The sequence below is a fragment of the Aythya ferina genome (assembly GCF_964211825.1).
Source record: "Aythya ferina genome assembly, chromosome: 11".
Taxonomy (NCBI): Eukaryota; Metazoa; Chordata; class Aves; order Anseriformes; family Anatidae; genus Aythya; species Aythya ferina.
In genome coordinates, this window is record NC_140307.1 from 357,887 (window position 1) to 378,482 (window position 20,596).

The following is a 20,596-nucleotide window of genomic DNA, read 5'->3' on the forward strand; positions in this document are numbered from 1 at the left end:
CTGGTGGCAGTGCCAAAGCGCCTCGGGTCTGTGGTGGCTCAGAGGCTGCGGGAAGCCACGTTGCGTCCCGGTTGCTGTGGATGCTGCACTCCCCTGCCCCCCCCGGGGCTAATTATTACTGCTGGGGCACCGGTGGGCTGGGCTGCGGCACCCTGGGGAGGGCTGGGGGAGGAGGTGGTGCCGTCTGAGCTCCGTCCCTCTGTCCTTGCACCCCCCAGGCTCAGCCACGCGCAGCCACAGCAGCGACGAGGGGCAGAGCAGCTGGAGGCAGCGTGCTGCGGGCACAGGGCAGCACGCCCCTCGCACCACCGCTGCTCAGGGTCTGGCTCAGGCTCCCTGGCTGCGGGGCACATGGTGCCGGGGGGCGGGCGGGAGCTGGCCGGGTCCTGCCCCTCTGCAGGGCACACGTGTGCCCACGGTGGCTCTGTCAGAGCCTGGCTAATGGCACAGCTGGCCAGGGGCCAGGCTGCTGCCCGAGGGGCTGCGGCACAGCCTGCCCACTGCCCCACAGCCATGGTGCGCTCGCCCTGTGCCCGTCTGGCCTGCAGCCCTCAGCCTCCAGCCGGGAGCCCGAGCAGGGCTGAGGTGCCCGGTGAGGGCTGCCGGACCTGCTGCCAGGTGGGGATGGTGCCTCCGGTCCCGGTGCTTGGCCCTGGAGAAGCTCATTAGCGATACTCCCGCCTCCTGCCCGCGGTCCCTGCGGAGCGGGGCAGTGAGTGCAGGAGGCTCTAATGGCTCCACGAGGCTCCTGATGGGCCGCAATGGAGGCGGGAGCAGGAGGGGCTGTGGTTTCTGCCTCAGACAGCGCCGGAGCTGCCTCTGCCCAGGGATGGCGGGGAAGATGCCGGGTGGGCTCCTGCTCCGGCTGCTCCTCGCCGCTGCTCTGTGCCCCGGCATCCTCGGGACAGGTACGGCCCCTTTGCCCCTGCTCCCTGAGGCAGGGGCAGGCACTGCCCGTCCTCCCCCTCTTGGCTGGGACCACGTCCCCTGGGCTGCTCCCCGCCATCCCCAGCTGGAGGCTGTGCGGTCAGGGCGGGGAGGTGATGGTCCGTGCTGGGGATGGGAGCCAGGGGTGGTGGTGCCGGAGCTGGTCCCGCTGCAGCACAGCTGTGGGGCGAGAGGCACTGCCCTTGTGGGGCAGGAGGGAACAGGGAGACCAGCGCTGGGCTGCCGGGCTGGGCATTGCCCTCCCCTCCTGCTCGTGCCCTTCCCTGGGAGTGTGCCGGTGCCACAGCCCCGTGCCCACCGCTCCTGCCGCAGCCTCGGTGCAGAACCTGCACCTCTGCGAGGGCTACGCCGGCCCCGACGGCCGCTACCACCCCGGCTTCTACTGCCCGCGCCTGACCGACCCGGCCACGCACCGGTACTGCTGCCGGCCCGGCCCCCACGCCCTCAAGTCCTGCTGCTCGCAGGGGGCCGTGGAGGCCCTCACCGGGGTGAACCTCTCCAGCCTCCCCGTGCCTGGCCTCCTCCGGTGAGCGGGGCCGGGAGGGGCGGCGGGGGCTGCGGCGCGGGCAGCAGGGCCCTTGGGGGTGCCTGGTGCTGAGCTGCCCCCGGTGCTGAGCCGCCCCCGCCCGCAGGAACCCCCTGGCCCTGCCCTTCGTGGGGCTCTACGGGCTCCTCGTCCTCGTCCTCATGGCCCTCGACCTCGTCCACTTCTACCGCACCAAGCGCTGCAGCCTCGGCCGCCTCCTGCCCTGCGGCCGCTGCCCGCCCCGCGGCTCCCCGGCCCCCGGGGGGCTCCTGGCGCCCGGCCCCGCAGCCCCGGCCCCCCGCGCTCCCGGGGGGGCAGCGTAGGGGTCCCGGTGGCTGCTGCCTCTGGGGGACCTGGGGGCTGGGGGGGCGGCACTAGGGGGTGGGGGGGTCGGGGGTGCAGTGGGGTCACAGGGGGTGGGGGCACGGGGGTGGTACCGGGGGCACGGGGGCGGTACCGGGGGCACCGGGGGTCGCGCGGGGTCAGCGGGGGTCGCGGGGGGGCCCCGCCCTGCGCTGGCACCTCCGGGCCGCGGGGGGGCGCTGGGGGCTGCGCCCGGCCCGGCCCCGGCAGCACCGCCCCTCCCCTCCCCTCCCGTCACGTGACGCGGGCGGCGGCGTCCGGGTTCCCCGGGCGATCGGCGGTGACGTCACAGCGCGGCCGGAGCGGCCATGGAGGAGGCGGTGAGGGGGGGACGGGGACGGGGGGGGACGGGAGGGGAACGGGATTGGGACCGGGACGGGATCGGGAACGGGGACGGGGACGGGGACGGGACGGGAACGGGATGGGATCGGGGACAGGGCGGGGCGCGACCGGGATGGATTTGGGACGGGATCGGGACCAGGACCGGGATCGGGATGAATTTGGGGCAGGACGGGACGGGAGGGGACCGGGACGGGAACGGGACGGGACGGGACCGGAATGGGATCGGGATCGGGGACGGGACGGGGCGCGGCGGAATGGGAACGGACGGGACGGGGCGGGATCGGGCTGGGTTTGGGACGGGGCCGGGACCGGGACAGGGATCCGGATCGGGATCGGGGACGGGATCGGGATCGGGATCGGACTGGATTCGGGGCGGCACCGGGCGGGCCGGGCCGGGCGGGGCTGGGCTCGGGCCGTGTCGGGGGAGCGGTGCCGGTCGCGGCCCCGTGCCCTGGTGCCAGGCGCTGCCGTGGCAGGTGTCCGCGGGGCGGCTGCGGGCGGAGGGCAACGCGCTGTTCCAGGCCGGGCAGCACCGCGCCGCCCTGGCCGCCTACACGCGGGCGCTGAGCCTCGACTGCAGCGGGCCCGAGCGCGCCGTGCTGCACCGCAACCGAGCCGCCTGCCACCTCAAACTGGTGCGTGGGGACGGGCGGGGTGGGACGGGATGGGGTGGGGTGGGGTGGGATGGGATGGGGTGGGATGGGATGGGATGGGATGGGATGGGCCGTGCTGGGCTGCCCTGGGCCATCCCGGGCTGTCCTGTGCTGCCGGCTGGGCCGGGCAGGGCCGGGCACCCTGCACTGCCGGCTGAGCACCCTCACAGCCCCCGGGCCAGGCACTGATCCCTCCTCTCGCCCCTTCCCCTGCCCCCAGCCCCCAGCTGTCGCTGTCCCATCTCCCCACGGGGCCGCTGTGCCCAACCAGGGCATGCAGGCACCCCGGGTCTGCCCACCAGCCTTTGATTTCCCATCACAAACCATGCCTGGAGCAGGGGGAAGCACCAAGAGCCTCAGGGGCTCAGAGGGGCAGGGAGCACTGCCACAGCGGGTACAGAGAGCATGGGGCCTTAGGGCTGTGCTCTGGGAAGGGCAGGGCACACAACCTCTGGTCCCCAGCTCCCAGTGACACTGTTTCCCCCCCCAACCCACCCAGCTGTTTCCCTGCTCTTCTCTCAGTGCTGGGTGCAGCAGGCAGGGTGAATGCAGCCTGCACGGACGGTGTGCCAGGCGCCCCCTTCTCACCCGCTCTCTCCCTGCAGGAGGACTATGCCGAGGCGGAGGCTGATGCATCTAAAGGTACTGCCAGGGGTAGCCAGCAGGGACCGGCCGCTGTGTGCCGCCTGCCAAGGCAGCCCGGGGCACGCCAGGGGCTTTGCGATCGCTCCCTCGCTCTCCTGCAGCCATTGAAGCCGACGGCCGGGACACAAAGGCGCTGTTCCGCCGAAGCCAGGCGCTGCAGAAGCTGGGCCGCTTGGACCAGGCTATCAGCGACCTGCAGAGGTGCATCAGCCTGGAGCCCAAGAACAAGGCCTTCCAGGAGGCCTTGCGCGCCCTGGGGAGCAGCATGCACGAGAAGGTGAGGGGGAAGGTGCTGTGGGGCGGCTGCTGCTGCGCATCCCTGCGGGTGCGGTGGGTGAAGGGAGAGCAAGGGCTGAGCTGCTCTTTCTGGTCTGTCTCAGATGAAGACCATGTCCTGCACGGACTCAAAGGTGGAGCAGATGTTCCAGATCTTGCTGGATCCTGAAGAAAAAGATGCCGACAAGAAGCAGAAGGTCTGAACTCCAGGGAACGGGGGGCAACATGACTTGGGTGTTGGGCAAGGAGTGGAGGAATCATGCCTAGGTCGGCACTGCTGGCTGCGCTGTGCTGTCCTGGGAGCCCAGGCTTCCTGCCAGCAGAACACGCTCCCTGGAGACTGGGAGCGGGGCTGGGTGCCTGTGGCTGCCCCGTGGGCTCCCACATGAGGTTCCCTGTGTGCAGGGGAGTCTGTTCTGGAGGGCGGGTGATCCAAACGTGCCTCTCTTCTCCCAGGCGGCGCAGAACCTGATTGTGCTGGCACGAGAGGAGGCCGGAGCAGAGAAAATCTTCCAAAGCGATGGTGTGCGGCTGCTGACGCAGCTGCTCGACACGGCCAAGGCCGACTTGATGCTGGCAGCCCTGCGCACCCTGGTGGGGCTGTGCTCTGGGCACCGCTCCCGGGTAGGTGCCGCGGGAGCTCGGTCCTCCTGCGTGCGGGGACCACGGGGACATCTGTGCTGGGCAGGCTCTGAAGTACGGTGGGCTGGGGAGCACCGATGGCCTTTGCCTGTGTTGTGCTGTAGCCCTGCTGCTGGACAGCGGAGCTCTAAGCTGTCACCTGCCAGGCCTGAGTTGTGAGAGCTTTGTTGTGGAGGGGAACAGCTCTCAGAAGATGCTGGGGAGTGCCGGGTTTTCCCCCAAAGTCCCCAGCAGGCGCCTGTGCTTGTACCTGCAGACCATGGCCATCCTGGCGGAGCTGGGGGCCCCGCGCCTCTCGGCAGTGCTGGGTGTGGAGCACGAGCAGGTTTCCCTGGCTGCCTGCAACCTTCTGCACGTCATGTTCGATTCCCTGAGGGAGGGACTGCAGAAGGACTTCCGTGGCAAGGAGGACGCGGTGGTGCTGGGTGAGTGGCTGCTGCCCCAGCTGGTGTGGGGAGGCGCTGAGCTGCGGTGGGTTCTGCTGCTCCCTGCCTCTGGGCCTGGATTTACACGGGCTTGAGCTGGGGGTCAGGATCCCCCGATCCCAGCAGCTCCTGCTGGCCTTACTGTGATGGGGTGAGGGCTGTGTGCAGGGCACTGACTGCTGGCCCTGTCTCCCCTGGAAGATTCCTCCAAGGACCTGAAACTGCTGATCAAGGACCTCCTGGAGCTGCTGCCTCTGGAAGGGGCCTCTGCGCACGGCCGTGACAACGCCCTCAACCTGCTCATCAAGGTGGTGCCCAGGAAGTCGCCGAAGGAGACCAACAACAGCATGAGCCTCTGGGTGATCGACCAGGGTGAGTGAAACAGCCTGCAGCATCCCGCTGGGCCGTCACACCCCTCTGCCTGGGGCGACGCGTGCCTTGGCTCTGCAGGACCGAGGTGCCTGCGCGTCCCATTTTGCTCCTCGCTGGGTGCCTGAGCTCTGTGTCCTCCTAGGCCTGAAGAAGATTCTGGAGGTGGGCAGCACAGTGTGTGGAGCCCCGGGCAGCCTGCCCGTGACAGAGAACACCCGGATGAGCGCCTCGGTCCTACTGAGCAAGCTTTACGAGGACCTGAAGTGCGACGCTGAGAGGGAGAACTTCCACCACTTGTGTGAGGACTACGTGAGGTGAGCCCGGGGCAGAGGAGGGCTCCGTCCTGTGCAGCCAGGAGCATTCTGCTGCTGTCCCTGCCTCTGCTGGGAGTGGCAGCACCCTGTTCCCAGGCTTCTTGCTTTTAGTGGTAAAAGCAGAGTGCAGAGCAGCAGGGACCTGCCATGCCGCTGGTCTGGCAGGGCAGCATGGCGTGAGGCTGGTGGGGATCAGCCTTATCCCTCCTGGCCTTCTTCCCCTGCAGGAGCTGGTTTGAGGGGCACGAGCTGGCCGGGAAGCTGCGGGCCATACAGACGGTGTCGTGCCTGCTGCAGGGCCCCTCAGACGCTGGGAACAGGGTGCTGGAGCTGGAGGGGATCATGGACAGCGTGCTGTCCCTCTGCGCCTCCGTCTGCGAGGCCCACCAGCTGGTGGCGGTGGAGGCGCTGATCCACGCTGCTGACAAGGCCAAGCGCGCGTCCTTCATCACGGCCAACGGCGTCAGCCTGCTCAAGGAGATCTACAAGCACAGCGAGAGGGACAGCATCCGCATCCGGGCGCTGGTGGTGAGCGCGGCAGGGCAGGAGGAGCAGCAGTGCGTGGGGCTGGGGGGCTGCGGCGGCCCGTGGTGCCATCCTGTCCCCGCTGGGGGGCTGCCACGGGGGCACTGCGGCCTCCAGCCCTGACGCTCTGCTCCTCACAGGGGCTCTGCAAGCTGGGGTCTGCCGGAGGCACTGACTTCAGCATGAAGCAGTTTGCTGAGGGCTCCACGATGAAGTTAGCCAAGCAGTGCCGCAAGTGAGTGCTGAGGACGGCGGGGTGCGCTGGGGGCGGGAGCCCTGCAGGGAGGGCTCACGGGGCCGTCTCGCAGGTGGCTGTGCAATGAGGCGATCGATGCGGGCACGCGGCGCTGGGCTGTGGAGGGCCTGGCCTACCTCACTTTCGATGCGGATGTCAAGGAGGAGTTCGTGGAGGACAAGGCAGCGATGCAGGCCATGTTCCAGCTGGCCAAGGTGGGCGCTGAGCGCCGTGGGGGGAATGCTGGGTGGGGGGGAACATGCCCGAGTGCCCCTCCTGATGGAGGGGGTTGGGGCTCCTCCTGCGGGGCTGTGGCTGGGGTGTGCACAGGGCTCTGGTGGTGCTGAGCGGGCTCAAGCCCTGCTCTGTCCTGTGTCACGGGTGCAACGAGCGTCCCATTTCCCCTGCAGTCGGAGGACAGGAGCGTGCTCTATGCAGTTGCCTCCACGCTGGTGAACTGCACCAACAGCTACGACCACGAGGAGCCAGACCCCCAGATGCTGGAGCTGGCCAAGTACGCCAAGCAGCACATTCCAGAGCAGCACCCCAAGGTGAGGGGGGGGGATGATCGCAGGAGCTGTGGGGAGCCTTGGCCCCACGGGACAGCAGGGGGCTGGGACAGAGCCTGGCCTCTGGAGCAGGGACGGGGAGTCCGGAGATACCATTCTGGTGCCTTTGGGGTGATGGCCTCGGGGCTGGGCAGCAGGAGGCGGTGGCAGGTCGGGTGCTGGCTCTGACTGGAGCGGTGCCCCTGCCCGGGACAGGACAAGCCGGACTTCGTGAAGCGGCGGGTGCGCAAGCTGCTGACGGCTGGCGTGGTGTCAGCCCTGGCCTGCATGGTGAAGAGTGAGAACCCGGCACTCACCAACTCCTGCCGGGAGCTGATCTCCAGGTACAGGGGGCAGGGGCAGGGGCGTGGGAGCTGCCCTCTGAGGCTGCTGGTGCCCCCTGCAAACCTAGTGCCTGTGGGGAGCCCGGGCTTCTAGGAGCAGGGGGGTGTCTGGCACAGCCCGGGTCCGCTGCTGGTATGGGGGTGGCACTGGCAGCCACCACAGCAGGTTCCAGACTCCGTCTGCTCCTGCCCTGTCTGCAGGGTGTTCCTGGCCCTCGTGGCGGAGGCAGAGGACCGAGGCGGTGTGGTTGCACAGGGAGGAGGCAAGGTGAGGTGGTGGGTGCCGCGGTGCCCCCAGCCCGTTCCGTGGGGAGGGCTGGGGCTGTGACCAGCTGTAGGACAGGCTGATGCATCTCCATCTGCAGGCTCTCATCCCGCTGTCCCTGGAGGGCACTGAGGTGGGACAGACCAAGGCGGCTCAGGCCCTGGCGAAGATCACCATCACCTCCAACCCAGAGATGGCGTTTCCTGGGGAGCGGGTCAGTGTCACCACCGAGGGGCAGGCTGCCACACTGCGCAGGGCGTGGAGGGGACAGCCGGGGGTTGCAGTGGTCAGAGAGGGCTGTGGGGGGGCCTCGACGCTCCTTCTGTGCCCGAATTGCTGCAGCCAGGCACGTCTGCTCTGGAGAGGCGTCAGGCTGAGCAGCACAGGGAGGGCTGCGGGGCAGGGGCTGCCATGGTCACTGTGAGCCAGCTTTGGCTCCTCGTTTCCCCTTGCGGCAGGGCTTGGCAGCCCAGGAGATGGAGGCCTGAGGGGTGGCAATCTGAGTCTGACGTTCCTCGGGAAGGAGGCAAAAGCCCCTGGTGGTTTCCACAACAGCCTGATTGTCCAGGCCTGGCCACGAGGAGCAGTTTTGCCTTTCTGCTAGGTCTAGAGTCCCTGCCCCCTGGTTTGAGCCCTGCACTGCTCTTTCCACAGATCTACGAGGTGGTGCGGCCCCTGGTCAGCCTTCTGCACCTCCAGCGCACAGGCCTGGAGAACTTTGAGGGGCTGATGGCGTTAACCAACCTGGCTGGCATCAGCGAGAGGCTGCGGTAGGGGCAGTGGGGCCAAGGCCCAGCTCTTCCAGGCGGGGGGTGAGGGGGACCCAGGTCCAGATGGGTGCTGCCCTGGCCAAAAGTGGTGCGGGGGTAGCACCAAGGGGCAAGGAGTGCTCACCCCTGGCCTGCTGCAGGCAGAAGATCCTGAAGGAGAAGGCTGTGCCCATGATCGAGGGCTACATGTTTGAGGAGCACGAGCTGATCCGGCTGGCTGCCACCGAGTGCATGTGCAACATGGCCATGAGCAAGGAGGTGAGGGCCGTGCCGCGCTGAGCCGGCGGCTGCTTGCCCTGGGCTGCTGGCCACCTCCCTCCCTGCTGCCTGCAGGTGCAGGAGCTGTTCCTGGCCGAGGACAGCGACCGGCTGAAGCTGATGGTCCTGTACAGCGGGGAGGAGGATGAGAAGCTGCGGCGGGCAGCCTCGGGGACCCTGGCCATGCTGACCGCGCTGCATCCCCCCATCTGCAAGAGGATCCCACAGGTGGTGAGTGCCCAGGGCAGGGGCAGCCTCGTGTGCCCCCCACCCCGCGTGCTGGGGCTAGTTGTGGGCTGGGGGCCTGCTGCCGTACGGCACCCAGGGGCACGGTGCTGTGCCTGCCCATGGTGCTGAGCGCCCTGCTCTGCCCACAGACGGTGCACTGGCTGGAGATCCTGCAGGCGCTGCTGCTCAGCCCCAGCACGGAGCTGCAGCACCGCGGGGCCGTGGTGGTGATGAACATGATGGCGGCCGAGCGCGGCGTGGCGGAGCAGCTCATCGCCAGCGAGATGCTGGAGATCCTCTCGGTGCTGGCCAAGGACCGCGACAAGCCGCGCGTGGCGCAGGCGGCGCAGGAGGCGCTGGCGCAGGCGGTGTCTTACGGCCTCATCAAGCCCGGCCCCGGCCAGGACTGAGCCCGGGCCCGGGCCCTGCCCTGCACACGCTGCTCCGGGCTTGCGCTCACCGCACGCACCGCGCCGCACCGGGACCGACCGGGGGCCGCCCGCTGGGACCGGGCCGGGCCCCCCCCCGCCCGCTGCTGCCGCGTCCCGGGGTGAGGGGGGGGAGGACGGGGCCCAGCGCCACCTCCGCCACTGCCAGTGCCTTAACGGGGGCGGCACCGGGGGCACCGCACTGAAGCTGCTCCTGGGCGGCGGCGCCGCCTCCGCGTCTGTCTGCGGCTGCCCGACGGGGCGGGCCCGGTGCTGCCCCTCCCATCCCCGCCCCGTCCCCCCCGCCCCGCCATGGCGGCCCCGCGCCGCTCCTGGCTCGTGTTCGGCTTCAGCGCCGAGGAGGCGGCGGGGGAGCCGTCGCCGGGCCCGGGGCCGCGCCGCCTGGAGCCGGGCCCCGAGGGGATCGAGGGGATCCGCCGCGTGTGGCCCGCCTGGAGCTACGCCGTGCTGGACACCGGTGAGCGGCCCCCCGGGGCGGCCGGCACGGGGATGCTGCCGGGCCCCCCCGGGCCCCCTCCCGGCCCCGGAGCCCCCCGGAGCCCCGGCGGGCGCTGAGCCGCTGCTCCCGCAGGCGCGGGGCTGGAGGTGCTCGGCGCCGGGCTGCGGCGGCGGCTGCCGGCGGGGTGCGCGGAGGCGCTGCCGTCCGAGACGCACGTCCTGCTGCTGCGGGGACGGGGACGGGGACCGGGGGCGGCGGCCGAGGCCTGGCCGCGGGCGGCGGCGCTGCGGGGGGAGCTGCGGGGAGCCCCCGCCTGGCGCCGGGCCCTGCCGCCGGGCCCCCGCAGCCCCCCGCTGCCGCTGCTGCCCGGCGGCTTCGCGGTGCCCCGGCCGCCCTTCTTCTGCGAGCTGCCCCCGGCCCCGCCGCTCCGCGCCCTGGCGCTGGGCCACGAGCACGTCCTGGCGCTCGGGGCCAACGGCGAGGTCTACGGCTGGGGCGGCGGCAGGTGAGCGCCGGGGGGGGGGCAGGGGGCCGGAGGGGGGGCGCCGGTGGCCGGGGTGCAGGTGAGGGGTGGTGGTGGTGGTGGGGGTCCCTCAGCTGGTAGCACGCAGGTGGAGGCAGGGTTCAGGGCTCCGGTGTCGCCAGCACGCTAAAACGGTGCCGCACTGCGTGGGCAGCCAGCCGAGCGAGCAGCACGCACACCCGCCAGCACTTCAAGGGCTGTTCTTCATGCTGCTGCACATAAATACTGTGCTACAAGTAACTCTCGAGTCTTGGTTCTTGATTACGTGCAACTGGTCCTGAGCAGCAGCCCTGCGAGCTGCCCCCTGCCCCCCGTGCTGCTCGGGCTCGGGGCAGAGGCTGTCCCGGTCCCTTCCCTCGTGCCCCGTGTCAGGGCTGGCAGTGGGGAGGCACCTGGGGGTGCAGCAGGGACAGAGGCACTCGGGTTCTGGCCCAGCTCTCTCTGCTCGGCGTTCCCAGGCCGTGCCTTCAGGCCTCAGGTGCAGTGGGGACCAGCTGGTTGTCTGCAGTATTTTTCCCTGTTGGTACTGGCTTTGCTACTTGTACCCGAATCTGGCGTTTCCCATACTATTACCTGGGCAGGCTCAGCCTGGTGTGTTGTTGCTGATGCTGTGACATCAGCCTGGTGCCACCGGCCTTACAGGACTCCCTGAAAGTCCCTGCAGGCACTGGTCTCACCCTGTCTGTGCGGGGTTTGCCACAGGCAGCACCTGGGTCTGTCCCCATTGAGTCCAACCGCACAGGTGGCCCTGGGGTCACACTGCCAGCCCCGTGCTTGGTGAATGTGTCTGGGTACGGCCGTGCGCCCCCAGCCCCGAGCAGACGTTACCAGCACAGCTGTGGGGTTGGGGTGTCGGTGGGTGATCTGCCCTGACCACGTTAATTGCCAATTACAGATAGTTACAGGGTAGAAGGGGTAAGTTAGCGATCTCCTTGCTGCTTACGTGAAACAAAGCCAACAAAGATTAAAGCAGAGCTGTGCAAACTGGAGTGTCTTCCTCCCTCGGTATTGCCGATGTGCTCGGGTGCGTTTTGTTTCCCGGCCTCAGGTCGCTGGTGTTTGGGGGCTGTTGTCACGGCCGGCTGGTTGTCATAGCAAACAGCATTAGATCAGCCCTTACATTTACAGATATTGCCATATTGCCATCGTTCTTGCCTTCTTTCTTTACCTTTAAAGGAAAGGTTTACACACCTCACTTGCTGTCATGTATTTCAGGATTAACTTTTTGCAGACACTAAATGCCATGGTTAAGCTTTGGTTACTAGAAAAGTATGAGAAGCCTCTCGTACTTCTTTGTGCCTCTTCCTTCAGCGTTAGGGCTCTGCTGAATAATGCCGTAGCTGTTAGCCACGGGGCCCTCCAGCCTTCAGGGACGCTTGCTTAAAGCAGCCCTCAGCTCCCCAGCAGTTTTCCCCTTTCCCTGCTGGTGCTAACCCCGCTGTGCCAGCACCTGCAGCCTTGCAGGTTAAGTTCCTGACATACAAATCAGCTCAGACATAAATGACAGCAGGGGGCACGTTCGTCGTGTTACAGTTGTGCCGTGCGTTGTTCCCTTGCGCGTAGTTACTGCACCATGCAGCCCCCCCAGTCCCAGCTGTGTACCACCAGCAGCTGTGCCCCGGCCTCCCAGTGCCGGCTGTGGCCCTCGCGCTGCCGCACAGCCGGGGGGCGGCAGGAGGCCGGGTGGCGTCAGGGCTGCAGGCACCGGGTGCGGGAGGTGCCCGTCTGTCTGTCTGCGTACATCTCCCCACAGGCACGGGCAGCTCGGCCACGGGGGCCTGGAGTCGGAGCAGCAGCCGCGGCTGGTGGAAGCCCTGGCCGGCGTGCCAATGCGGGCGGTGGCGGCGGGCGGGTGGCACTCGGCCAGCATCAGCGGTGAGGGGCCGGGGCCGTGGTGGTGCTGGCAGCGTGGGGCCGGCTGCCCCATATGGGGGCAGGGCCGGTGCTGGTGCCTGGTACCCTCGAGCACTCGGCCACTGCCGCGGGGTCCGAGCTGTGCCCTGACCAGGGCCGCCCCGTGCGTGCTTGCAGAGGGGGGGGACCTCTACATGTGGGGCTGGAACGAATCGGGCCAGCTGGCGCTGCCCTCCAAGGCGGTGGCAGAGGAGCAGGACCAGGATGAGGACGCAGACACAGGTGAGGATGCTGCTGGGCGCAGCGAGGCCGTGCCCGGCCCCTGGGATGGCACGGCCAGGGCTGAGCGCCGCTGTTCTCAGGGGCCGCGGAGCTGCCTCCCCCCCGGGAGCAGCCGGGCGCCGCCTTCATTTCCATCCAGGCGTTCCCGGCCCTGCTGGACCTGCCCCAGGACGTGGAGGTTGGTGCCGTCAGCTGCGGGTCCCGGCACACGGCTGCAGTCACACGTGAGTGCCCGGTGGGTGGGTGGGGGCAGCAGCCCCGGTGCTGGGGGCGATGCCGGCTGATGGGCGCTGTCCTGGTTGCAGGAGACGGCGAGCTCTACACCTGGGGCTGGGGTAAGCGAGGCTTCTGCTCCGTGACGGCCCGGTGTGACCTGCTGGTTGCCTTGCCGCTTTGTTTGCTGGCTGTTAATGCTTTATTTGGACTGCTCCCCTTCCATCCCTGCCCAGGGGATGAAATCCCTCCTGTGGGCCCCGTCACACAGCTGCTGTGTCTGCAGGTAAATACGGGCAGCTGGGCCACGGGGACAACACCAGCTCTGACCGGCCCCGGCGTGTGGAGCACCTGGTGGCAGAGGGGCTGCGGGCCCAGGAGGTGGTGTGCGGGCCCTGGAACACCTACGTGTGCGTGCTGGAGCAGTGAGGGGCACAAGGCTGTCCCACGACCATCGCTGTGTGCATGGAGCAAAGGGAGACAGAGGAAAGCTCTGCCCCTGCCCCACGGAGCAGCCCTCGGCCCTTGGAGGTCGGGCAGAGGCTGGGCGGACACCGTGGGTGGGTTTCCCCCCCCAGGACCACAGCTCAGGCTGAGGAGCTGTGCTGCTGCCTCAGGCAGCTGGGGTTGCACTAGTGATAAAGACAGAACAGGACTACATGGATTTATTAAATCTCTTTTTGTAACAGCTGCGGTAGTGCTTCGCGTTGCGTACACATACAGGTGCCCAGCTGCTCCAGCCCCTACAGGCACAGGCAAGAAGGCAGGGGCTGAAGAGCCAGGCCCAGCCCTCTCCCCCTCCCAGCCTCCAGGGTGATGCTGGAGGAGCCTTCGGTCACCCCAACAACCACACAAACAGCAGGGGTATATACATGGATACGCATTATTCCCATAAACAGTATATACAGAGTTACAGAGCAAGGGAACAGAACCTGGGGAATAAATAACAGCAAGTGGGGGAGTGTAGTGACAACAAGGTGCAAATTAGTTCTGATCAGGGACAGACACACATACAGAGCTTCATTAACAAAAGGTGCAAACGGGCCCCCACCAGCACGTCGTACCACCAAGCCATGCGCTGTTCTGCCCAGGAGCAGCAGGCGAGAAAGGGCAGGCAGGCGATGGGGTGCACGTGCAGGGGGATAGGCAGCCCCTCACCAGGGGCTCGAGGATGGGCAAAGGACAGGGGAATCAGCCACCTGAGGGCTCCAGGGGGCAGCTGCAGTGCCCGGCGTGGGGAAGTTGAGACCCTCAGCCACAAGCCCAGGCTGCAGCAGTCCTCGGGGGCCAAGGGAGGCTGCTTAGAGGAACCTCAGCTAAAGCAAGCCCTAGCTAAAGCATGGCTGCTGTGCTGTTAAGGAAGAGCCGGGTAGATAATACCTACAGATACATGGAAGGTTAAAAAAAAAAGAAAAAAGCCTTTGGTAAGAGGCACCAAGGCCAGCTCTCTGCACTAGGTCCTGTCTGTCCCAGAGCACACCCGGCAAGGCAGAGCTCTGCCACCTCACCCCACTGCCCAGCCAGGCTCCCGCAGAAGCCACCACCCGCTGCTACGCTACCCCAAGTTTGTTCTCAGTCTTTAATCAAACAGTCACAAGAATTCCCCAAATAAAAGCATAAATGTTAGAAGTGTCCTTTTCCTTCCCCTGCCCTCGCAGGCAGAGGGGGGGGGGGCGGCCAGACTAATGCTGGGCCCTAGCTAAAAGCCAAGCCGAGGGCAGGGCCTGCCCCGGGCCTGGGCGCTGCGGGAGCGCTCCCCCGGGGCAGGGACTCACTGCGGCTGCGCAGGGCCAGAGCCGGGGGCAGCGCCTCAGCAGTAGGCGTTGGTGGTGGTGGAGTTGAGCACGCGGGAGCTGGTGTCACACCTGGAAGCCTTTGAAAGTTCGCGCTGTGGACACAAGAAGCAGGAGACGGGGGGTGAGGGCCGGGGGCCGCAGGAGGTGCTGGTGCTCCGGGGCAGCGGCTTTAGGCCACGCTGTGCCCCTGCTGGGCAGAGACAGCAGCCAACAGCCCCCTGCTTCAGGACAGGGCAGGAAGGCAGCTCTCGGCAGCTGGGAAAGATCCCCGAGGCTCCCAGGAGCAAGAGCCCTGGGCCAGGAGCCTCATCCCTCCCTCCTGCAGCTGGCAGCTCGCCGCCTGTCCTGGGAAGCGCTTCCAGATCGGCAGGACAGCGAGGGAGCAGGCTGGCAGGGCAGGAGCACAGGCAGGCTGCAAGCCTATGTGCAAGCAGTGCAGGAAGGGAGCGCTGCCTCTGCCCAGCACCTTCCCTCCCTCCCTCCCCAGGGGCTGCCACAGGCACAGCATCAGGGCCTGATGAGGAACCCCCAGCGCCGGCTCTGTTCCCAGCAGGAAGGGATGGTCCTGGGCATCAGGAGAGGTTAAAGCCTGGGCTCAGTGAGGGCTAAGGGAAGGGCAGAGGCCTCCAGCCAGCAAAGCTCCATCCACCAGCAAAGACCAACCCCCCCCCCCCAGCACCCAGCTCCCCCAGGGAGCTCCCCAGCACAGCTCAGGCCAGCAGGAGGTGGGACAAGGCAGGGTCCCTTGGGAGGCTGAGCTCAGGGGCACAGCAAGCCGAGTCAAGGCGAGCATGCAGGGGCTGAGGCCATGCAGGCAGTGGGAAAAGGACCCGGGGGCAAGCAGGACCCTCCCGCCTCTCTCCCAGCAACCAGGTTAGGACAGTGACAGAGCGCTGCTGCTGCCAGCTGCCCGTGCCCAGGAAACACCGCATCAAACCCCGGGGCTCAGTGCTCGGCTCGGGCAGCTGGGGACAGGCCCAGCTCCAGAGAGCAGCCACGCCACTGGAGCAGGGCTGTGCCGGGAGGCCTGGCACAGGGACACACCGCAGGCAGGGCCTGGCTCCTGCACGGGCTCGGGGGCTGCCCTGGGCAGCAGAACTCCTCTCGTCTCCATCTGTTCCCCCCGGGGCTGCTCAGGGCCACGCAGGATGCGAGCGGTGCTTGGCCTCAGCCCCCCAACCTCAGCGCTGAGTTCCTGCCGTGCAGCCCCCACCCGGTGCCGGGGGCGCTGGCAGGAGCAGGCGCTCTGTGCGGCGGGGGCCGCGGGGCTGTGGGAGGGGGCGCAGGCCCCGCGCGGCCGGGGGGAGGCAGGTTTAGAAGAGGTGAATTACCGCAAACTCAGAATAGGTGCTGGCAACAGAACTAACGCTGTAGTTACGCTGGGCAGGGGCTGTGGGGGTGCACCCACCGCTCAGGGTGGTTCCGTTCAGCTGCGACACGTTCTCCTTGTTCTGCTCCCTGTGTCCTGGCCGGGGGGGCTTCAAAGCCACGCGGCTGGGGGTCCGAGCCTGACCAAACTGCTGGAATGGAAGACAGGAGGCATGACCCGAGGGGGCTGGAAGCCTGTGCTAGCCTTGCTGCTCTGCAGTACCGGAGGAACTCCAACCGCCAGCAACCCTTCGTGGTCTGGGGCCCAATTCTGACCCAGAAGGCATAGGTCAGGTAATGAAGACACCTTCCCCCCCTCCCCCAAGCTTCAGGCTTGGCCCAGACACCCACCAGAAATCTGGGCTAGGGGGAGTCTTCCTGAACACTGCCCACCCTCCTTTTCCTCCATGCTGTGCTGGCCCCACAGACATCCCACCAGCTGTGCAGCTGCCCAGTTGGGGATGGGACCAACAAGCAGCCTGTATGCCCCTGGAGCCTGGCAGGGGAGGCAGGTGAAGCAGCGCGGCACGGCAGGGCTCCCCAGCCCCCCTGCAGGTAGGGACGCCCCAGAAGGGCCCTCACCTTCCCTCCGGAGGGCGGCAGCCGGGAGGTCGGTGAGTGGTAGAGAGTTGCCCCGAAGGCCGAGCGAACAGTGCTGTTGGGGGTGGCGCTGGAGATGGAAGTGGTGTTGAGCTGGGGGAAAAGCAGAGCACGAGGTGAGGGGGGAGGAAGCCGGGGCTGCGCCACACCAGGAAAGCCACCATGGAATCACCCAGCCGCACGGGGCCCTCCAGCTCTGTGGCACCCCAACAAGTCCCACCGCCCCCATGGAGAGACGTGCCCGCAGTCTGGCCCCATTCCTGCTTCCCTTACACTGCTGCAACACCCCTGAGCCCTTCTGGCACCTTTGTGAGGCTGAACCCAGAGGTGGGGCTCTGAGCACCACACGCACTACGTCGTGCCAGCACTCAAGTGCCGGCAGGGTCCCAGCCTCACACTCTGCCCGGTGTGGACAGTTTACCTTCCTTACTTTGCCAGGCGTGTGTGGGGTGAGCACGCGACGCTTGACGGGTGTCCGCGGGGTGCTCCCGTACATCATCTCTGCCTCGATCTGGCGGCTTTTCTTCAGGTGCTGCGTGAGAGAGCTGCGCTCACCACCCCGAGCAGAGGAGCAGTGGGGAGCTGGCTGCTCTGGGTCACTGCCCAGTGCCAGGGGAAAGGCAGGCTTCTGCTGGTGGGCAGCAGCCCTGCAGCCAGAAGCAGGTACTTCGGGGGAGATTTACAGGTAGCCAGAGCCAAGCCAGAGTCCTGGTGCAGCTGAGGCCAAGAAAAAGGCTCAGCACACAGACACCAGCAGCAGCAGACACCAGTTTTGGTAAGGAAGGTGACCACGTACAGAGCCAGCAGGAAGAGAAGACCCCGTCTCCCTAGGGAGCTGCCAGCAGCAGATGGGGAGCCCGGGGCTGGGGCAATTCTCGCCCCCTGAGCGGGGCTGGGCCACTGACAGCCTGGAGCCAGAAGAGGCTCCTCGAGGCCTGGAGAGCACATTCAGCTCTGCACTCACCCGCTCCTGCTTCTCCTTCTCTTTCTCCATGCGGTACAGCTGCCACTGCTCCACCACATACTCCATGAACTGCTGCCCCTTCACCAGGAAAGCGTCCTCATGCTCCTGCTCCCAGGCCTGGACCCTGCTCTCCAGCTCCTCCTGCAGCTGATGGGGACACACGGGCAGTGTCAGGAGGCTGCCCCCCGAGATACTCCTTGCTGGCTCTAAGTGCCCCACTTCTCCTTGGTCACTGCTACATGTGCCTACCCAGAACTGCAGCTCCTTCTCCTCCCTCCAGGTCTGAACCTACCTTGGAAAGCATCTTCTGCAGCTTTGCTCGCTGCTTCTCTTCTTTCAGCAGGCTCCCCCCCCGGTTGGCAAAGCGGTTGGGGTCGGTTGTTTTCCTCTAGCATAGAAAAAGGAGGTGAGGAGAGAGGCAGGCACGGAGCCCAGCCTCACTGTGCAGTGCTCCCTGCAGCGCAGCCCCGCACAGCACAGCCAGCTCTTCACCACAAGTTGTCCTGGTGCTCTGACACAGCGCCCCATCCCCTCACCATGCTGCTAGGGCTCCCCCCACCTCCCCGCTCCCTCAAGGACACTGCACACCAGAGCAGAGGCCTACAGGGCCCAGAGACCTGCCCGAGCAATACCTCCAGCTCCAGGAACAGCTTCCAGTTCTCCTCCCATTTCTGGACAGCCTCAAACAGCTCCTTGTGTGTTTCATAGTAGTTCTTCATCCTCCCCACCTCAGCATCGTGGAGCTGGAGCAGGGTCTCTGTGTAGTCCTCTGGAGAGATACAACAGCGCGTTCAGGAGGCAGGCAGGGACCCAGCACCACATCCAGCAGCACTTCCCTGCAGCCGGTCTGCTGGCAGGCAGCCTGCAGCTCCCCCAGGGGAGTCTGAGAGCCAGCACCCACCATCATAATAGGGGCTGAAGCCTTCTCTCTGCTCCTGGCTGTAGAAGCATTTATCCCAGTACTCAGCCAGCTCCACCCGGATTGCCTGGATCACAGACTTCATGTTCTGCAGCTTCAGCTCCTCCAGACGGTCCACTTCTAACTGCAGCTGCCGTGAGATCAGAGCACAGGCTCAGAAGGCAGCAAGAGCAGAACTGGATTCACGTTCTGTGTAAGCCAAATTCTAACGAGCCAGTCACCAGCACCAGCTCCCAGCTCCTCCACCTGCGAGGGCAGGCTTTGGCTCACAGCACAGACTGCCGGAAGCTGCCCCTGCACTCCGGCTGAGCAAACAAGCGTGCAACCCAGAGCTGCTGCTCCCCTGCCCTCCCCCCTCCAGAGACAGCAGGACGGTCCTTAGGTCCTTACAGCTTTCCTGGTTTTGGCTCTGGATCCGGTCATGTGCACTGCGAAGGACTCCCTCTCCTCCTCAGGAACCTGCAGCCTGTCCCAAAGCGCAGTGATCCTGGATCGCAGCTCCGCGCACATGGCCTCGTTCAGGGACCGCCGGGCCTCCAGCTGCAGCAAGGAGAGCGGGGTCAGCACCAGAACGGCCCGATGCTAACCAGGCAGGCTGTTGGCCCTGCTGCAGCCAGCAGAGCAGCCCGTTCATCCTCCCACATCTCCATGCAAGAGCTCCTAGCAGGAGGTTCTAACACAACGCGGTTACTGAGCGCAGAGCAGCCACGCTCTGTGTCACGCTGCCAGGCAGCCTCCACAGCCCCACAGTCACAGCAAGGCTGCCTCGGCGTGCCAACGTACCTGCTGCAGCAGGTTCTGGAGGGCAGCAATGTTGTCTGTGGACAAGCAGAAGGCTTCCTCGTCCTCACACACCACCTCCCGCTCAAAGCTCGTGTCCGGGGTGTGGTCCAGCTCCTCCATGCAGAGGATGACTTGTCGCTTGATACTGACGAACTGCTCCCGCCTTCGCTCCTGCAGGTGACGAGCCCCATGAGAAGCCCGTGGGCACCGTCCCCACCCCCCCAGGGAGACCTCGCCCGCCCCCCGCTCACCTTCTCGGCGCTCAGGGAGGCCAAGTGGCGCCGGTAGCGGTCCAGCTCCTCCAGGCTGGGCACGGCGTTGCTGTCGATGCCAAACGGGGACACGCAGAGGATGTCGCACAGGTCTTGGTCTTGTTCTTGCAGAGCTTTCAGCTCCTGCTGCCTGTCCCTCTTCTGCTTTAACATCACCTGCACGCGGGTGCGTAAATCCTTCTCCATCTGCAGGATGGTGCTTTCCTCCTCTGCCTAGGACAGACCAGAAAACCACTCTCCTCCACAGCTCTTGCGGTCCTGACTCACACCCAGGGCTCCTTAAGCGTAAAGCGAGGGACGCAGCCCCCGGCTCTGAGCAAAGTTCCCCAGGGAGGTGCAAACGCAGCAGCAACGCTCAAAACAAGGCGCTGCGAGGCACCGGGACCTCTCACAGCCACCTCCCAGCACCGGGGCTGCAGGGACCCACCCAGCCTTTGGCCCCACCGAGCTTTTCGGAGTTTTGGGTGCGCCTGCACGGGGAGCCCAGGCCCCGCCAGGACCCCGGGCCGAGCCCCGTCAGAGCCCCGCGGTGCCCACCTCGAAGGGGTCGAGGCGCAGCTCCCGGCACAGCGCGTCCAGCTCCTTGCGGCACAGGGCGATGCTCTTCAGGAGCCGCTCCTTCAGGCTCTCCTCCTCCGCCACCATCATGTCCAGCAGGCCCTGCGCCGGGCACGGGCACCGTCAGAGGCGGCCACCGGGATGGGGGGGGGGGGGGGGGGGGGGGGGCAGGAGGGGCGGCCCGGGGCCCGGGGGCTCACCTTGATGTGCTTCTTCACCACGTCGGTGCGCTCCAGGCGCTGCTCCTCGGGGATGCCGATCTCCTCCCAGATGTCCCGCAGCGCCGCCAGCGCGCGGTTCAGGCACGACACGGCCTCGGCCGCCAGCACCTCGCTGCGGGCACCGGCACGGCCCCGGCACGGCGTCAGCGGGGGCACCGGCACCGGGACCGGCACCACGGCCACCGCCCGGCCCCTCCCGCCGCGCCCCCCGGTCCCGGTCCCGGTCCCTCTCCCGATCTCCGCCCCGCGGTCCCGCCGCCTCCGTCCCCGGTCCCCTTGTCCCTGTCCCGGTCCCTCCCGCCCCGTTTCGCCGCGGTCCCGGTGCCGCCGCCCCCACCTCTTCCTCATGGCCGCTCTCCGCCCGCCGCCCGCCGGTGCCGGGATTCAAACTGGCAGCCGGCGGCGCTGATTGGCCGCAGCCCCGCGGCCGCGTCACGCCGAGCCCCGCCCTCAACCGCCGCCCGGCCCCGCCCCAAGCCGGCCGCCGACCAATAGCGGCGAGAAGCCGCCGCGGCCGCCAACCAATCGCGAGCCGGATCGGCTCCGTCCGCTCTCGCGGGACCCCGCCCCACCACAGGGAGGAGGCTCCGCGGCCACCACGTGACCCCTCCCGGCGGCGCTCCCGGCTCCGGGCGGCGCCCCGGCGTCACGGCGCATGCGCGCGCAGCAGTCAGGA

General features: G+C 67.3%; 4 protein-coding genes across 20 annotated transcripts; 3 read left to right on the forward strand and 1 right to left on the reverse strand.

The window, feature by feature from the left end:
- Nucleotides 1-829: 829 nt before the first annotated feature.
- LOC311442660 (protein shisa-like-1a) lies at nt 830-1,797 on the forward strand (the record flags this gene model as incomplete). Its single annotated transcript, XM_084532163.1, has 3 exons — nt 830-908; nt 1,219-1,474; nt 1,581-1,797. 3 exons carry the CDS (start codon nt 830-832, stop codon nt 1,795-1,797), a joined length of 552 nt encoding a protein of 183 aa, XP_084388289.1.
- Nucleotides 1,798-2,130: 333 nt separating this feature from the next.
- UNC45A (unc-45 myosin chaperone A) lies at nt 2,131-9,238 on the forward strand. Its single transcript, XM_084531721.1, has 20 exons — nt 2,131-2,157; nt 2,656-2,814; nt 3,438-3,474; nt 3,579-3,754; nt 3,858-3,950; nt 4,210-4,377; nt 4,652-4,820; nt 5,022-5,192; nt 5,335-5,506; nt 5,734-6,034; nt 6,172-6,266; nt 6,340-6,481; nt 6,677-6,817; nt 7,031-7,158; nt 7,360-7,426; nt 7,524-7,637; nt 8,078-8,193; nt 8,334-8,451; nt 8,527-8,682; nt 8,829-9,238. Exons 1-20 carry the CDS (start codon nt 2,146-2,148, stop codon nt 9,087-9,089), a joined length of 2,796 nt encoding a protein of 931 aa, XP_084387847.1. The 5' UTR covers nt 2,131-2,145; the 3' UTR covers nt 9,090-9,238.
- A 41-nt stretch (nt 9,239-9,279) lies between these two features.
- On the forward strand, nt 9,280-14,164 carry RCCD1 (RCC1 domain containing 1). Of its 4 annotated transcripts, none has more exons than XM_084531743.1 (7): nt 9,280-9,585; nt 9,700-10,072; nt 11,844-11,965; nt 12,122-12,226; nt 12,307-12,450; nt 12,532-12,561; nt 12,726-13,097. In XM_084531743.1, the coding sequence occupies exons 1-7, from the start codon at nt 9,420-9,422 to the stop codon at nt 12,866-12,868; spliced, it is 1,083 nt and encodes a 360-aa protein (XP_084387869.1). In that variant the 5' UTR covers nt 9,280-9,419; the 3' UTR covers nt 12,869-13,097. The 4 variants fall into 4 exon arrangements, with proteins under 4 accessions (XP_084387869.1, XP_084387870.1, XP_084387868.1 ...); XM_084531744.1 differs by having other exon boundaries at nt 12,366-12,450; nt 12,726-12,864; XM_084531742.1 differs by having other exon boundaries at nt 12,532-14,164.
- Nucleotides 14,005-20,463, reverse strand: PRC1 (protein regulator of cytokinesis 1). Of its 14 annotated transcripts, none has more exons than XM_084531731.1 (14): nt 20,258-20,463; nt 19,900-20,032; nt 19,679-19,801; nt 19,121-19,354; nt 18,870-19,040; nt 18,477-18,626; nt 18,069-18,216; nt 17,800-17,936; nt 17,460-17,555; nt 17,168-17,314; nt 16,634-16,735; nt 16,186-16,296; nt 15,644-15,752; nt 14,005-14,327 (listed from the first exon to the last, which is right to left on the reverse strand). In XM_084531731.1, the coding sequence occupies exons 1-14, from the start codon at nt 20,266-20,268 to the stop codon at nt 14,299-14,301; spliced, it is 1,701 nt and encodes a 566-aa protein (XP_084387857.1). In that variant the 5' UTR covers nt 20,269-20,463; the 3' UTR covers nt 14,005-14,298. The 14 variants fall into 14 exon arrangements, with proteins under 14 accessions (XP_084387857.1, XP_084387862.1, XP_084387856.1 ...); XM_084531736.1 differs by having other exon boundaries at nt 15,567-15,752; XM_084531730.1 differs by having other exon boundaries at nt 15,644-15,755.
- Nucleotides 20,464-20,596: the final 133 nt, after the last annotated feature.